Source organism: Phascolarctos cinereus, unplaced genomic scaffold, assembly GCF_003287225.1.
Source record: "Phascolarctos cinereus isolate Bilbo 61053 unplaced genomic scaffold, phaCin_HiC Scaffold_2;HRSCAF=192, whole genome shotgun sequence".
Taxonomy (NCBI): domain Eukaryota; kingdom Metazoa; phylum Chordata; class Mammalia; order Diprotodontia; family Phascolarctidae; genus Phascolarctos; species Phascolarctos cinereus.
In genome coordinates this window covers 112252584-112271413 of record NW_027555625.1, presented here as the reverse complement: position 1 = coordinate 112271413, position 18830 = coordinate 112252584, and the positions used below count along the sequence as shown (strand labels likewise).

At 38.3% G+C, this 18830-nt stretch overlaps 1 protein-coding gene across 12 annotated transcripts in view; it reads right to left on the bottom strand.

Annotated features, from left to right (window-relative positions):
- Positions 1 to 18830, bottom strand: part of EHBP1 (EH domain binding protein 1) — a 384193-nt gene that overhangs the window by 303063 nt on the left and 62300 nt on the right. For all 12 annotated transcript variants that reach the window (XM_020985470.2, XM_078149539.1, XM_020985475.2 and 9 more), the window contains exon 4: positions 5186 to 5281. In XM_020985470.2, coding sequence (XP_020841129.1) covers positions 5186 to 5281 — 96 coding nt within the window. The remainder of the gene's footprint in view (positions 1 to 5185; positions 5282 to 18830) is intronic.

Sequence of the window (18830 nt, the reverse complement as noted above, 5' to 3'; positions counted from 1 at the left end):
AACAATGTGGCTTGATTTCATAGCTTCCTCCAAACTGGTACCCAGTCATTAAAAAGTAATTTTTACTTACTAAAAAAAAAAAAGGCAATTTCCAATCATTTTAAAAGGTTTTAATACACAAAATTAAGGTGGAAACTAAACTTGGAAACAAGAAAAATACTGGCATCTCAAAAACTGCTTTCTGTATTTATGAATGACTCAATGACAATTTACAGACTAGACATAATATGATTCATCATTAGCACAAAGCAGTTCTTACGTTAGTTACAGATTTAAAGAAAACAACACACAGTTATGTTATAAATATGAAAACGTAGCAGGAAGGGGACTACTGAAGAATTTTTACTTGAATACTGAAATTTTCTGGTCAAAAATAGGATCTCAGAACAGCCAAGAAAAGATACAGAGAATTTTATTTTAGTGTTCCTTTTCTCTTAGGACTCAAGACAAAGAAGGAAAAAAAGCTTCATTTCAAAATACTCATGTAATGATACTTTTTAAGTAGACTAGACCTGACAGAAGTAAAAAGGCTATTCTGTTTCAATAGGACAAGTCAGAGAAAGCATACTGATATAACAATTGACCATTTTCCCCAAAAAATATGTTGTCAACAGAGCAGCCCTAAAGGGTCCACAGGTGACTGTATGTCCAAGGAAGATACTCCTAATATTTTCAATGGTACTTCCTAGACTATCTCCTCAAGATAGGTAGTATCACATTTCAACTGTCACTCACAAAATCACGGTCATTTGGCATTATTTCCTCAAATACATGATTATCTATCTGGAAATCAGCTTCATTTCTACCACACTATTCAGATAAACATTTTACTAACACCTTGCAGGGTCATACAACCTACATATGATTGTCATGAAGAAATCACTTTATGAATGTTGTCATTACTTGTCCTTCTTATTCAAAAAGGGCCAATGACATCACAGAGCGATGCCTTGATTCATGCATGACTGGATTTAAGTGAGGCAGATTTGCACTTTAGGAAAATCACTTTGGTGCCTGAATGGAGAATGGATTCGAATCAGGGAGATGCCTGAGGAAAACAGCACACCAGCAGGATATTACAATAATCTAGGTATAAAATGATGAGGACCTACACTACAGTGGTGGCAGTATTAGAGGAAAGAAGGGGATGTATTCAAGAGATGTTGCAAAGGTGACATCAATAGAACCTGACAACCGCTAGGATGGGGAGGGGAGGGGAGAGAGAGAGGGGAATCCAAGATGATTCTTATGTGAGCCTAAGGGACTACTAGGAAGATGGTGTTGCCTTCTAAAGCAATACAGAGTGTAAGATGTTTACTGGACATGCAATTAAAGATGTTTGAAAGGATGTTGGAGATGCAAGATTAGAAGTCAACAGATTGGGAAAGGAAAAGTAGATTTCAGAATCATTAGCAAAGAGGTGGTAGTTAAATCCATGGGAGTTGATAAGATCACCAAGTGAAGTAAGAAGAAAGAAGATTCAGGATATAATCTTAAGGGATATCTATCTTCAGAGGGCATGAACCAGATGAGATCCAGAAAAGGAGACAGAGAAGAAGCAGTCAGACAGCTAGTAAGAAAACCAGGAGAAAGTGCCATCCTGAAAACCTAGAGAAAAGAGAGTATTCAAAGAGGAGAAGGTGATCAACAGTGTCGAGGCTGCAGAAAGGTCAAGGAGAACAAGGATTGAGAAAAGGCCACTGGACTTGGCAACTAAGAGATCATTAGAGAAAGTTATTTCTGTAGAATGATAAGATCAGAAGCCAGATTGTAAGGATATAAGAGATTAAGAGGACAGAAAATGGAAGCACTTTTCATAGATGGCCTTTTCAAGGAGTTTAGCTTTAAAAGACAGAAGATAAATAGGATAATAGTTAGCAGGGATGGAAAGATCAAGTGAGAGTTTTTTCAGGATGAGGGAGACATGGCACATTAACAGACAGCAGGAAATGAACCAGGAGACAGGGAGAGGTTGAAAATAAATCAAAGAGTGGTGATGACAGAAGGGGGCAGTCTGTTGGAAGAGATGGGATGGAAATCGATCATTTGAAAAAGTAGAGGGGTTAGCCTTGGTAAGGAGTAAGGACACTTCATCACATGAGACAGGGGTGAAGAAGAACATGGCAGAAGGCACCTAAATGATAAAAGACAAGAAAGGGGAGAGAAGAGGGACTTCACAGCAAACAGCCTCAATTTTTTTCTGTAAAATATGAGGGATGATTCTCAAATGAGAGACTGGGGAAAGGGGGGACCATGAGAAGTTTAAGGAAGGATGAAAAGATTTGGAAGAGCCACTGTGGAGAGTGGGACAGTGAGTTGACAAGGGAGGTACAGTAAGATTGTCTAGCAGCACTAAGGGCCCAGATGAGGTCATATAACATAAATCTGTAGTGGACCCAGGCAGAAAAGTTCCATAATTTTCTCCACCTTCATTCCATAGCACATATATAGGGACAAAAGCAAAGGCAACAAATGGTGGGAGTTATCCAAGGTTAAGGCTTGACTTGCCATAATCAGTGATATGATGAAGGGGCTAGGGATTCAGGAGAGGAAAGTGTAAAGCTGAATTGGTTCACCAAAGGGTCAAGATGGAGAGGAAAGGACTGAGGGACTAGTGCAGGGAAGACAGCCTGGGAGAAAATTGAGGGGTCAAGAGACTGGAGGTCATGGTGAGGATGAAGAGTAAGATTATGTAAAAGAAGTCAGAGGGAAAGGTAAAAAGAAAACAGGTTATGGTCAGACAAGAGAATTTCAAATTCTTGAAGATGGAGGTGGTACATCTGTGGTGATGGTAAGATAAAAGGTATGACCATTTTTGTGTGTGGCTAAGGTGGCTGAAGAAGTAGCTCATGGGAAGTAAGTAGGTTAAAGAACTGAGTGGCTAGGGTATTTGTATGAGAAGGGCAAGAGCTGGGGAGGAGAGAAAAACTATAAACCACATACCCAACTCATTGAGGAAAGAAGGCGAGTGATCTGGGAGTCTGTAGACAAGTGCTACTAGAATTTTGATTAGGTAGTAGATATGAACAGCATGAACCTCAAAGGAAGGGAAATCACTGAGTGAAGGAGGAAGGGGGAGAACTTGGAAATGGCAATGTGAAACAAAGAGTATTCCAATTCCTCTGCCTCAACCAGCCAGCTGAGGAGAATGAGTGAAAGAGCAATCAGTACTGGAAAGGGAGGCTGTGTCATCAAGGGAAAGCCAGGATTCAATAAAAGCTAGTAGATGGAAGGAGTGGGAAAGAAACAGGTATAAGACAAAGGGAAGTTTGTTGCTTATGGAACAGGCATTCCAGAAGGCACATTGGAAACAGATCCTTCTCTGTCTCTACAATACATGCCAAGATTCTATGGTACAATAATAAATAAAAGAATAGCAAGAAACTATCATTCATTTTTTCCTTAATCTATTTCCATGAAAACAAAATAAAGGACTAATATTATATGACATGGACTGACCAATAAATGCTTAAAGGTTTTTTAAAAATATTTTCCAATATTTTAAATATTCTACTGCTTTTGTTTGTAGGATTGATCTAATTCATCTTGGAAAAAATGTACTTCTCTTTGGCCCAAATGATCCACCCTTCTTTTCCTAAAGCACACACACACACAAAAAAAAAAATTAGTTCTTTTTCTTTTCTCACAGCACAAAAGATTAAAATATAAGTTTAATCTTAAGGGTTTTTTTGCTAAATCAACAATTTGGGGGCAAGGGTCTGGACCTGTGATTTCAACATTTTAAAGAACTCCTGGTATAAAAACTTCCTTTAGTAATTGCAGATTAGCAACTACTATATATATAATAATTTCAGAGACCTGCCCAGCACTCTGAGGGGTTAAGTGATTTATTTACAGTCAGACTATGAATCAGAGGCAAGAATGGAACACAGGTCTTTCTAATTTTAAGCCTAGTTCTCAATTCATTACTCCATACTGCCTCTAAACTTTAACTGAAAGAAAAAATGCAATTACTTTAATTGTATAAATGTAACATAAAGTAGCAACAAATGGTAGCCATTAAAATATAGAAGATGTTAAATCTCAAATATGTACTTTATACCACATTATTAGAGTCAGCAGAATGAAGATCTACTTAACCAGGACACCAGAGCTTATGAATACACACATACATACTACATACATACATACATACATACATACATACACATACATTCTTATATATTTGTGTATGTATATGTATATCTATATGAGCATAAATACAAGCATATATATAAGCACATGCACATATATGTGTATGTGTATATAAATAAATATGTCTGTATTGACAGATACATATCTACACACACATATGGGTGGGTGCCAGGGGAGAAGGTAAGCCTAAAAACAATGTACCAAATTCCTCCCTTAAAAACCTGTCACTGTCTCTAACAGCAATGATATTCATTATAATGACTGGGCTTTAATAGGAAGAATAGACTGTTACAACACTGAGAATCATAATTACGCAATAATACATTTTGCAATGTATCTAATGAATCAAACAGCAAACATTTAATAAGCATCTACTATATACCAAAAACTCAGCTAAGAAGCTGATCACACAATGACAAAAATTATACAGTCGCAGCCCTCGCAGAACTTACATTTGAAAGAAACAATTATTTCTCTCTTGTATTAATAACCAATTATTGTATTAGAATCAAAGTCTTTTTCCCCTTTTCTACTTCCTTATCCAGAAATCAACCAGTATGGAAAATCTTTCTTAAAGATTTACCCAAGCCAAGATCTAATCAGACAGTAAAAGAAATTCTAAGTTTACGTTTATGGGTACATTCCTGCTTAGACAGATCTAGGAAAGTACTGATTCTCCCCTTTGTCAGACAGGTGATATGTAAATTGATATGTCTCTTTGACCAAGATTTGGGTGATTCAAGTCACTTTACTCCAACACCCTCATTGTAATACAGCCGAGCTTCTCATTGTAATATTCATTTTCTCATTAATCATTACCCAATCAGAGTTGACTGTCACCCTCAGGAACACCTGGGAACAGAAACTGTGAGCCCACCGCCATGTAGGGTTTTTGGTTTATGTTCTTTTACTAATAAACATGCTGGCATTATTAACAAGTTGATTAAATTACCCAGAAATTATGACCCTCCAACTTTTTTAAATGCCATACATTGTATTAGGAAAAACAAAACGTACAAATGAAACTTACCTTAAATAGAGTCACAGTGATTTCAATGTTTTCAGGAACAGGCCACACAACCACACCACGGTAAGGATTTTTTATTCCAGGTTGCCAACTATGAGCCTACAGAAAAAAAAAAATAGTAATAATAAACGTGTGCGTGTTAGTTTCATGAGAAAGCACAGAAGAAATGTTATTCCTACTCAGTCCCTATCATGTAGGTCATTTTTACTATATTATTTTAATCTACAAAATAATTAAATACGTATTATACCATTCTTAAAAATCCATAGTCCACCATCAACTGAAATCATATGATTAAAATGAACAGTAATTCAATCCACAAGTTAGTAAACTGCATCATTATTTGTAGTTCAATATTTATACAAAAGAGAACAGACCTTCTAATTGCATTTATTCATATAAAATTATAAATTTCTGGAGAAGATAATAATAATAATAACTAACATTTCTATAACACTTACCATGTGCCAGGAACTGTGCTAAGTACTTTACAATTATTATCTCATTTGATCCTCACAACCCTGGGACAGCAACCTAGGTGCTATTATCCTTCCTATTTTACAGAGTAGGAAACTAAGGCATCACACAGCTAATAAGTGTCAGGCTAAATATGAACTCATGTCTTCCAGAATCCAGGCCCAGCACTCTATCCACTGTGTCGGGTAGCTGCCCCTATTAAATATACACTTTGAATATCTTCTGTTAGACTTTACAATCTGAATAAAATAATACCCAAAACAAAGACAAACAAAACTTGTTTGAACATAAAAGAAATAGACTGGCAAAAGTTCTTTGGGGTAGGGGAGCAAGTACTAGTACAGGGGGGGGGTATGGAATATCTATATTTTATTGATTACATGTGACTTCTTCATATTAAATGAATTATCCCAAGGTCAGAAGCCAGAACACAGAAGGTTTAGAAAACAGAGAGGAGAGGAAGAGGATGTAGCAGTGTAGACTGCTTTCTCAAGGACTGTAGCTTAAAAATGGAAGGACACATACATACATATTGACACTCTGTCAAATACTCTAGCTTTACAATTCCTCAGTCTGCTCAGTTTTTACGACCTACGACTCCATTTCACCTTAACAGGGATAATCAAACTCTTGCTTATGCCTTCACTCACAAGTGTTCTACTTCCACATTCGTAAACTCCAAAATTCCTTACCTGATTATAAATTTCCATCAGTCCATCTATCCCTCTGCCTTAGGACCCCTAACCCTGTCCTTTGTCCTCACTCTAACCTCCAATACCTCCAGCACCCCTTTGTCTTTTCTAGGCAAGCACTCTTGAAACGGCTAAATACTCTTCCCTTTCCAATCTTGATCCCTTGTTAAATCAGTTCAACTTCCAAACTATCCTTCATGTTTGAATCTCTTTCCTCCTTGACCTATCATCAATTATGCCTTGTGAAACCTCAACTTTGGAATGCTTCCACTATCCACTGCCTTCCTATCAAATCACAGGTTGACCTATGGAACTAAAAGAATTCCATGTAAATCCTCAATGAAGAAAAGCAATCCTTGCTTGCTTCATAGGTAATATGTATTCATCTTAAATCATTTCCTTTCTGACCCCTTCAGTTTTCTGGTTTTCAGTAAGATCTTGCTCACTCCTAATGACACTGCCTTCTTGACCAACCTTTCTAGCACTGGTTGGACTTTCATTCATTCAATCCAACTCAGTGATCAAGGGGAGAAGTTGAAATATTCCTTGCTCCCCATTGCCAATTTCAGCCTTTTCCTCTATCATCATCTCAAGAACTTTTTCTCCTTTGAGGTTCACTCAATCTCTTTCTACCACCTAATCAGAATTCTGGTAGCTGCTGCCTACCACCCTCCACAGGGACATTCATTTTCTTTTTTCTTCAATGAAGTCAGTCATTGGCTCACAGTCTTCCTCTTCTTTTCAACTCTTGCCCTCACACTAGGGAAGTTCAACACACACACACACGTAGATATGTATGTATGTATATGTGTGTATAAATATAAATATATGTATATGGGTGGGTGGGTGTGTGTGTGTGTGTGTGTGTGTGTGTGTGTGTGTGTGTGTGTGTATACATACACATACATATTGACAGTCCCTGAAATACCCTAATCTCCCAGTTCCTCAACTTCCCTCATTTCACATGATCTAGTCCTCTATCCTAACTCAGGTATACTCACAGATGGCATACTCTTGATCATGGCATAATGCATGACTGAACCACTATCATGTTCATGTACTCTGATATTCCTTTATCTAATCACAATCTGTTATGATTCCACCTCTCCCTCTGCCTTACAGCCTCAAACACTGTTTAACATCCTCACAGCAACCTCCAATCCCTTGAACCGTCAGTTCTTTCCCATGCTATCACCTCCGGTCAAGCTACACTTTCCACCCTTCTCCATCTAAACCCTTCGGTGAACGAGCTCAATTCCACACTGGGCTTCTCTCAAGTTACCTTCTCCTTTATAATATTACCTATCTTTCCCTGATATGCCTCAGCCTTGGATTACATCCACTGCCTTTGCTTCTGAATGAAGTTGAAGAAAATCACAAAACTATGCTGACTAGGTCCACTAACAAACTTATACTACATAACCTCAGCTGGGCCCTCACTATTCCAACTAATCTTTCCATACTTGTCTAGTTAAGTCATTATCCCACTCACCACAGAGGCTCTTCCATGTTTTTCATCCGTCCTCAAATCTCACTCTTCTCCTACCCTTGCCTCACATTTTACTGAAAAAAAAATCAAGGCCATTTGCTGAGGGCTTTCTTTTGACACTGCTCCCCACACTGGAGACAGGACCTCATCTCCTCACCTCTGGATTACTACAACAGTCTACTAGTTGGTCTCCCTGCCACAAGTTTCTCCCCACTCAATCCAGACTTCCGGGTCTCCAGACACTCATCATTCTGCAAAATGGAATCAACTCTGAAACTCTTACCTCCTCAGCACTCCCTGCCCCTGGGTCACCTACCTCCCTATGACCAGAAAGCGTAGAATGAGGACATTGGAAACCTTCTTCCTGATCCTCCGCAATTTAAGAAAGATTCTCAGGGAATTCACCTCATCACCTGGATGCTTTCTTCAACTTCAGGGTCTCCAGAAACCCATCATTCTGCAAGATGAAATCAACTCTGAAACTCTCACCTAAGTTTATTTCCCTCTTGAGCTGCAGCATTTCATCATATTCTCCACAGCAATAACCTCTACTACTCCTTATTTCTCATCCCCACCGTTTAAGGTTCTTTGTACGTGTTGTCTTCCTCCATTAAATAGTGAGCTGCTTGAGCACAGGGACTTTCTCATGTCTTTCTTTGTATTCCAAGCACAGTGCCTGGCACATTGGAGATACTTAATAAATGTTCATTGACTCTGACTCCTTTGACTAATATCATAACCAAAATACAGAGCTCTCACATCAAAGCAAAACTATTGCAAACATCCAGAAAAAAAGCAGTTAAAGTACCAAGGAACTACTGCCAGGATCAAAAGGACCTAGCTGTTCATATTATAAACAAAAGGAGCTATTAGAATATAATAGGTCAAAAGGCTTATAAATAATGACTTATTCGGCAAAGCTGAGTATAATCCTACAGAGGAAAAAATGAACCTTTAATGGGAGAAGACTTTCAAGCATTTCTGATTAAAAGATCACAGAGGAAAAGGAACTTTGAAATACAGAGACAAGAGTCCAGAAAAACCTAGAAAAGTAAATTAATTTGAGTAATTGAAAGGAAATATATGATTCTCCATAACTGGGGTATGTGAGAAAACTATATCAATATGGCAGAACGGGTAGGGATAGTGAACATCAGATGAACCTCACTCATCTAAAATGAACAAAGTAGGGTTCAAAACACACACACACACACACACACACACACACACACACACACACACACACACACACACACCCAAAAATTTGGTACATCAAACTCACAAGGGAAATGAGTAAAATGGAGGAGGGGAAAGAAGCATAATATTGGGAAGGGCACAGTAATAAACAAAATAAATGTTCTGATACAGAAGAAGAAAAAAAGTGTAGAAAGAAAAGAACTAGAACCTAAGGAAATATTTTAGACTGCTTTTTAGACAGCTGGGGAATGGCTGTACAAATTGTTGTAAATGATTTAAGAGAATATTATTATGCTATAAAAAATGATGGGGGGAAACGATTTCCGAGAATGCTGAGAAATACTAACTGATGTGGTGAAGTAAGAAGAATCAGGAGCATACGTAAGGCCAGCAACACTGTAAAGAAAAACAATTTTGAAAGAATTAAGTAATTTAATCATTGTAATAATCACTCATGCCTCCAGAAAAGCTAAGATGAAGTGCTAGATACAAAGTACAGAGAGAGGGAGAGACAGAGAGAGAGAATTTTTTTTTAACTTGGTCACTGTGGGGCTTCCTTTGCATTACAATGTTGGGGTAAGAGTTTAGAAGATAGTAGTTAGCAACAGTGATGCTTAAAAAAAGGGTCATTGAAATTTTTGAGTTTCAGAAGACAAATGAACGAGACAGTTTTGACAGTATTATGTAGAATTTATTATATGCATTTTTTAAAAAAAATGAAAGATTTGTGGCATCAGGTAGAATATTCTATGTATTGCTGTATGTCTGTAAATGTTCTTTGTTTTTTATGTTTAGAATTTAGACAGACAGACAGACAGACAGACAGATAGATAGATAGATAGATATAGATAGATAGATAGGTAGATAGATAGATAGATAGATAGGTAGATAGATAGATAGATAGATAGATAGATAGATAGATAGATAGATAGATAGATAGATATCATTTGAAGATCTATGATCTACCTTCCAAACTTCTCCTATGACTGAAATTGCCAAAACTAATGACTTTTTCTAAATCTTCATCCTTGTTAACCTTTCTATAACCTCTGACACATCCTCTTCTCCTGGATACTCTCTCCTCTAGATTTTCATGAAACTGTCTTTCTCATTTCTTCTCCTACTTATCTGATCATTCCTTCTCAGTGTCCTTAGCTGGATCTTCATCCAGGATATGCCCAAGTGGTAGGAAACAGAAAGGTACCTATAGATTGAGATTATAAATAAGGAGGAGAAAGAGGAGGAGATATGAATTGGGAAAGGGGAAGGCAAACAATAACTGAGCATTTCTTATATGCCAGGCACAATGCCAGATCAGTCTCTGAAAAAATATGAGTGCAGGGAAACATTATATATAGGAAATTGTCTGCCTAGGAGCAAGAGTATATGAAGGAGAATAATAGAAATTAAGTCTGGAAAGACAGATTAGAGCCAGACTCTGAAAGGCTTAAAATGTCTGTCAGAGGAGTCTGTATTTGGTCCTAGAGGCAACAGGGAGCCAGTAAACCTTCATAATCGGGGTGTAAAATGACCAGACCTATGCTTTAGTAATCTCAATTTGGAAGCTGTATGAAAAATAGATTTCAGAGAAAAGACATTAGCAGCAGGAAGGACGATTAGAAGGCTACTGCCAGGAAGCATGTAAGGAAGGTCTGAATTAGAATGGTGACCATAAAAATGGAGAGAGGGGACAGGTATGAGAAATGCTGTAGAGGCAGAATCAATGAAACTTACCAACTGACTGGATGGCAGAGGGAAGAGTGGGAAAAAAAACAATGGATAATGACATCAAGTTTGTAAACCCGAGCAACTGAAAGGATGGTGGTGCCCTTGTCAAATACAGGGAATTTAGGAGGATGGGTGAGTTTAGAAGGTTGTAGCATACTCAAAAGCCTCAAACCTGAACATCACAAATAGCATGTTATTCAAATTAAGCTCACTTGGGGCTTCCAGGCGCAGAGTAAAGATAGTGCAGTAGAAGAAGCACTCAATCAAGTTCCTCAAACAGACCTCTCCAAACAACTTTAAAATAACACTTCAAATCAAATTTTGGAGTGCCAGAGCCAACAAAAATGTCAGGGTGAGACATTTCTCCAACCCAAGACAACTTAGGAGGCAGAAGGAGAGATCTGTGACATGGTAGTGAAGTCTGGCCCAGAGGCCATGTGGATGAAAAGCCAGTGGTGGGACTATTGGGTAGTGACAGAAGCAGCAGCAACTTAGGAAGCTCTCAAGCCAGAGACAGAAAAGAGACAACTGGTCACAAAAAGATTATAGGGGACTCCTGTGCTAGCACTGGATGCAGGACTGGAAGCTGTCTGGCAACTCCATTACCTATACCCACTTCTGGGACATAGTTCAAGGTAAGAGAAGAGCATTTTGAGTCAAGAGGGAGCAGAGGCCCTAATGAACAGTATCACTTCTGATCCTAAGAAAGCAGGGGTCCTGGACAGCAATGTTGACTGCAACCCAAAGAAATCAGGGACCCTTCCTAGGCAATGACCAGAGCTCAGACCAGGAGAGCACTGACCAGACTGCTCCCCAGGTTACATCACCTTAGAAGCACTGAAAACTTCAAAACACCCAGAACTAGCTTTGAAAAGAACAATGTGGAAAAACCATGAAGCCTGGGACAGTGACCCTCCCCCTCCACACACAATGAACAGGACTTTAACATAAAGCTCAAGATCAAAAAATAGGGTGGAAAAATGAACAAACCACAAGAACAAAAAAGAACCCCAACATTAAAAATTACTATTGTCACAGACAAAATCAAGACATAAACTCAGAAGAAGACGATGAAGTCAAAACAGCTACAAGCAAAGTCTCAAAGAAAAAAATGTTAATTGAACAAAAGCTCAATAAGAAGTCCTGGAAGAGATAAAAAATTATTTTCAAAATCAAATAAGAGAGATAGAGGAAAAATTAGGTAAAGAAATGAGAGTAAAGAAAGAAAACTATAAAAAAGACAATTAACAATTTGGGGAAAAGAAGTATAAAAAATACTGAAGAAAACATTTTTGAAAAGAGAATTGGCCAAATGGAAAAAGAGGTACAAAAATTCACTGATGAAAATAACTCCTCAAAAAGTAGAATTGGCCAAATGCAAAAAGAGTTATAAACACTCACTACAGAAAAAATTTCTTAAAACTTAGAATTGGGCAAGTAGAAGCTAATGATCCCATGAGACATCAGGAAACAATAAAACAAAGTCAAAAGAATGAAAAAATAGAAGAAAATGTGAAATATCTCATTGGAAAAAAAACAATTGAACTGGAAAACAGATCTAGGAGAGATAATTTAAGAATTATTACACTGCCTGAAAGTCATAATCAAAGAAAGAACCTAGACATCATATTTCAAGAAATTATCAAGGAAAACTGCCCTGATATCCTAGAGTAAAATAAACACTGAGAGAATCCACCAATCGCCACTTGAAAGAGATCCCAAAATGAAAAGTTCCAGGAATATATTATAGCAAAATTCTAAGGTTCCCAGATCAAGGAAAAAATACTTCAAATAGCCAGAAAAAAAACTGTTTGAATACTGTGAGTCAGGATCAAGCCACAGTTAGGATCAAGCAAGATTTGGCAGCTACCATATTGAAGGAGCAGAGGGGTTGGAATATGATATTCTAGAAGGCAAAAGAGTTAGGATTAAAACTAAGAATAACCTATCCAGCAAACTGAGTATAATCCTTCAAGGGGAAAAAAATGGACATTTCATGAAATAAAGGACTTTCAAGTATTCCAGATGAAAAAACCAGAGCTGAATAGAAAATCTGACATTCAAATACAAGACTCAAGAGAAGCATAAAAAGGTAAACATGAATGAGTAATCATAAAGGACTAAATAATGTTAAACTGTTTGTATTTCTATAGAAGATGATACATGTAATTCCTCAAAACTTTATCATTAACTTTATAAGCAGTTAGAAGGAGTCTACATAGACACAGTGTGTGGGTATGAGTCACTTATATTGGAATGATGTCCAAAAAAAAGTGATAAAGAGGGATATACAAGGAGAAGGAGGAAGGGAGATGCAGAATGGGGAAAATTAACTCACGTAAAAGAGGTACACAAACAAAAGCATACATAATGAAGGCGGAAATTGGGGGTGGGTGGAGTGGTGGCGGACAATGCCTGAATCTCACTCTCATCAGAACTGGTTCAAAGAGGGAATAATATACACACACATATTACATATGATATATAATATATAAAAAGGGTAGATTAAGGGAGGCAGTGGTCAGAAGCAAACAGACATTAGAAGAGGGATAAGATAAACAGAAGAAAATAGGATGGAGAGAAACACACAGTAATCATAACCGTGAATGTTAATAGGGTAAGCTAACCTGCAAAACAAAAGCAGATGCTAGAACGGATTAGAAACCCAAATCCAACAACAGGTTGTGTACAAGAGGCACACTTGAAATATAAAGGCACACACAGAGTTAACATAAAAGGCTGGAGCAGAATCTATTATCCTTCAACTGAAGCAAAAAAGGCAAGAGTAGCAATCATGACCTCAGACAAAGTAAAAGCAAAAACAGACTTAATTAAAAGAGATAATCTGGGAAACTATATTTTACCAAAAGGTATCACAGACAATGAAGTAATATCCAAAAATTTTATACCAAATTTCTCTGAAAAAGGTCTCATTTTTCAAATATATAGAGAAATGAGCTAAATTTATAAAAATAAGAGCAATTCCTCAACTGACATATGATGAAAATACGTTAACAGGCACTTAAATGCTCTAAACTGCTACTGATTAGAGAAAATTAAATTAAAACTCTGAAGTACCACCTCACCTCTATCAGAAATGACAAGTGCTGTAGGGGACAAGGGAAAATAGGTACATTAATAAACTGTTAATGAAGAACTGATCCAACCATTTTGGAGAACAAACTGGAACTATGCCCAAAGAGCTATAAAGCTGAGTATAACCTTTGATCCAGCAATACCACTACTAGGTCTCTACCCTAAAGAGATCAAAGGAAAAAGACTGATAACTACAAAAATATTTATACCAGTTCTTTTTGTGGTGGCAAAGAATTGGAAAATTGCTCATTAACTGGGGAATGACTGAACAACTCGGGGCATTCTTGTTGCTGTTCTCTGTCCTTTGTTTTCAAAGAGGACCACTGACATCACAGGATGATGTCCTGACTCATGCATGAAATGTATTTAAGTGAGGCAGAGTTGCACAAAGTCATCCAAGAGAGCCATCAAAGTCCAGTGGCAAGACAAAAGTCAAGGCGACTGATGATGGCCTGGAATGCAGTGGATGACCCTGGCATCTTTGATGTCTCACTAAGCTCTAAGTGCTCCACAGCACCTGCTTCAGCTGTTTTCATGGCCATCAGAACAAACTGTTCTACTCTAATGATTCCACTGGGGGAAGTCTTCACATGCTTGGGGTAGACATCCCCAACTCACAGGTTTGAGGCCTGTCAGTTACTCCCAACCTGGTTTAGCCTGTCTGCCAAAATGGTTTTACTGGGGTGGGGCCATTGTGCATGCTACTATAGCTTCTTGGAGCCACAGGTAAGGTTGAGTGCCAGGTGGAAACCAAAGGTAGATGAGCATCCCTGAAAAGGGTTCAGCAAGCCCTCACACCAGAGGTTCTAGTTTTCCTTGAACACCTTGAAAGCTGCATACATGCCAGTTGTGGTATATGATTATAATGGAGTACTATTGTGCTATAAGAGATGATCGAGGTGGTTTCAGAAAAACCATGGCAAGATCTATATGAATTGATGTTAAAATGAAGTGAGAAGAATCAGAAAAACAGCACCAGTAATGTTGTAATGATGATCAGTTGCGAAAGACTTGCCTATTCTAATCAATACAATATTCCAAGACAATTTCAAAGACTTATAATAAAAAATGCTATTCACTTCCAGAGAGAGAACTGATGAATTCTGAGTACAAATTGAAGTATAATTTTCTTGCTTTATTCTTTTTTTTTTTGCAATGTAGCTAATATGGATATGTTTTGGAAGATTTTACATGTATAATTGACACTCTGCTTTCTCTGGAACTCAAAATTTAAAAAGAAAAGAATATTAAACATAAAGAAATTAGAAATAAGAAACATCAAAGAAATAAGGTGGTTTAAATGGACTTCTAGCTCAATATGAGTATATGGCGTGATGACAGACAAAAAAGTCAATGTGGGGAGCCAAGATGGCAGAGTAAAAAGGTAGTTGCTCTCACCCTCCCCCATCAACCTCTGAAAACCCAGAAAGTATCACCCCAGGAAAAAAAAAAACCCTGGAACAGCTGAACTAGAAGAAAGACAGGGAACAGCAGTGCAAGAGCCCAGCAAACAGGTCTCCCAGTGCCTCAGCAAAAATAAGGGAAGCAGCACTACAAAGGACCCCAGGCAGATAAGCATTCATCTGAAAGGAGCTAAAGAAAGCAACCCCAGAGTCTTCCTAAAGTCCCAGCCTTGCTGATTCCAACCCAATACCAGGTAAGCTGTCAGAACCCTACAGCCTCCAACTGTCAACCAGGAAGAGATCCCGAAGCCCAGGTGGTAGAACAGGCAAACACCAACACCTGGACTTCTGAGTGCCTTGGGGAGAGCAGGGGGGAGACACCGGCGGAAACCAGCTCAGAAAAAACACCAGGTGCCTCGGCACTCTACCACAAAGGAATCTCCCAGTGCATTAGCAGAAACTAGGGAGGCAGCATTGCAAGGGGCCCCAGGAAGATAAACACCCTGCAGCACCCATCTAAAAGGAGCTGAAGAAAGCTAAAGGAAAGGAAAAGCAGGCAACCTAGAATTGCCTGAAAGTTCCAGCCTTACTGATTCCAGCCCAACATGGGGTAAGCTGCCAAAACCCTACACCCTTCAATTGCCAACATGAGGCCCCAGCACGCAAAGCCAGTGACCAAGACCTAGGCTCCCACACAAGAAGCTTGGGTCAGTGCCCTCTGTTCCCCAGCAGGAGAGCTCAATCTCTTTAAAGGCCAGGGAATAAAGAAACCATGAGTAAAAAGAAATGTACCATAGATTCATATTATAAGAAGAGTGAAGATCAAGGCAGAAATTCTGAAGAGGACAACATTGTCAACAAACCCACATCTGCAACAACAAAAGGGAATATGAACTGGTCTGAGCCTTCTTAGGAGAGCTCAAGAAGGACTTTAAAAGTCTAATGAGACAGGTAGAAGAGTCCTTAAAAAATACAATCGGCCAATTAGAAAAAAAGTATATTGAAGAAAACAAATCCCTTAAAAACATAATTGGCCAATTGAAGAAGGAAGCACAAAAATTAACAGAAGAAAACAATCTGTTAAAAACTAGAACTGGACAAATGGAAACTAATGACTCTATGAGAGAGCTACAATCAGTCAAATAGAAACAAAAAAATGAAAAAATAGATGAAAACATAAAATACCTCATCGGTAAAACAACTGACCTGGAAAATCGATCCAGGAGAAACAATTTAAAAATCACTGGACTACCTGAAAATCATGATGAAAAAAAAAGAGCCTGGACAGTATCTTTCAGGAAATTATAAAGGAAAACTGCCTGGAAGTCCTGGAACCAGAAGGTAAAATAACCATAGAAAGAATACACCGCTCACCACCTGAAAGAGACCCCAAATTGACAACCAAGGAATATAATAAAAAAAATTACCAGATAAAAGAGAAGGTGCTACAAGCAGCCAGAAAGAAGCAAGTAAATATCATGGAACCACAGTTAGGATTACACAGGACCTTGCAACTTCTACATTAAAAGATTGCAGGGCGTGGAATATGATATTCCGTAAGGCAAAGGAGCTTGGACTGCAGCCAAGGATCAACTACCCTGCAAAAATGAGCATGATTTTTCAAGGGAGGAGATGGATATTCAATGAAATAGGGGACTTCCAAACCTTCCTGATAAAAAGACCAGAGCTCAACAAAAATTTGATCTTCAAGTACAAGATTCAAGAAAGACATAAAAAGGTAAATGGGACAGAAAGATACAAAATGTTGTTAATAAGGGCGGACTGTTTACATCCCTACAAGGGAAGATGACACTTGCAACTCTTGAGAACTGTATTGTTATTACACCATGTTAAAGGATATACATAAAGGGGGTGGATATTAGTTGACTTTGACGTAATGGTAAAAAAAAAAATAATCAAATGGGTTAAATGGATCCACGTAGGTGAATTAGTCTGATCTTAGAAAATGTACTGAGAAAGGAGGAGGCAGACAAGGGTAAATTACATTACAGGAAAAGACAGAAAATCCTATTACAGCAGAGGGAAAGAAGGGAGGGGGATAAGCATCATTTGAACCTTACTCTCATCAGATTTGGCTCAAGAAGGGAATAACATAATCAGTTAGGTTTAGAAATCTAACTTGCCCTATAGGCAGTAGGAGGGAAAAGGGGAAAGAAAAGGGAGGGGAGATAGAAGGGAGGGAAGAAGAAGTAAGGGCAAAGGGGAAGAAAAGGGAAAGGGATAATAGAAGGGAAGAGAGACTGAAGGAGGCGGTGGTCAAAAGCATAACACTAGTGAGGGGGGAAAGGAGAAAGGAGAAAGAAAAGCATAAATGGGGAAAAAAGGATGGAGAAAAAGACAAAGACAGTAATCATAACTGTGAAAGTTGAATCGCTATTTTCCTTTTCTCTTCTGTTGAGTTCTGTTTCCTCTTTTTGATGGTTCCTCCTATTGATTTTAATTTTTACTTACAACTTCACTAATGTGAAAATATGTTTAGTAAGAATGTAAATGTACAGCCTATATCAGATGGGGCGCCTTCTTGGGGAGGGTGGTAGGGAGGAACGGGGAGAAAAATTTTTAAACTCAAAAGCATATGGAAGTGACTGTTGATAAATCAAAATAAATTTTAAAAATAAATTTTAAAAAAAAATTAATGCAAACTGAGACTACATTAAAAAAATAATATTTTTCAAGACTAGGGATGTTCTGGGGCAGCTAGGTGGTGCAGTGGATAGTGCACTGGTCCTGGAGTCAGGAGGGCCTGAGTTCAAATCTGGCCTCAGACACATAACCCTAAGTAGCTGTGTGACTCTGGGCAAGTCACAACCCCAAATGCCTCCCCCCCTCCCCCCAAAAAAAGACTAAGAATGTTCTAAAGCTGCTATACTATGCCTTAGTCAGATGACTTGTGAGGAACTGTGTCCAGTTACATGCACTACACTTTAGGAAAGACATTGATAAGCTGGAGGCCATCCAGAAAAGGACAATAAGGTTGGTAAAGGCCTTGAGATCACATGATATAAAGATAGGTGAAGAGAATTATGCCAGCTGCCCAGCATAGAAAAGAGAAGATGGAAGGAGGTCATGATAGCTGTCTTCAAGTCTGTCATGGAATAGGAACTAAATGTGTATTCTTGGCTCCAGAAGTCAGATACACAGATTTAGACATCATGTAAAGCAAATACAGCTATTCAAAAGGGCTGTCTCAGGAGGTAACAGGCTTCATATGAAAGACCAGGGATTCCCTCATTATAAAAATTGAGAATGTGACCTCAAATTCCAAGAGAAACAACCTAGAGACTGAGACACTATTATCAGCAACAGTACCCCGCACTATACTAAAAAGAACAATAGATCTGGAGCAGGAAGATCTACGTTTGAATCCTGGCTCTACCCAGGTTTCATTTGAAGTAAATGTTCTCTAAAGTCCTCAGTTCTGAATTCTTCAGGTATATAGCACTGAGGCTGCTGTTTGTCCTTCATTCTTGAAGAGGACCACAACATCAAGGAGGCGATGTCATTACATGCAAGAGAATTGGATTTAAGTGAGGTAGGTTGTGCAA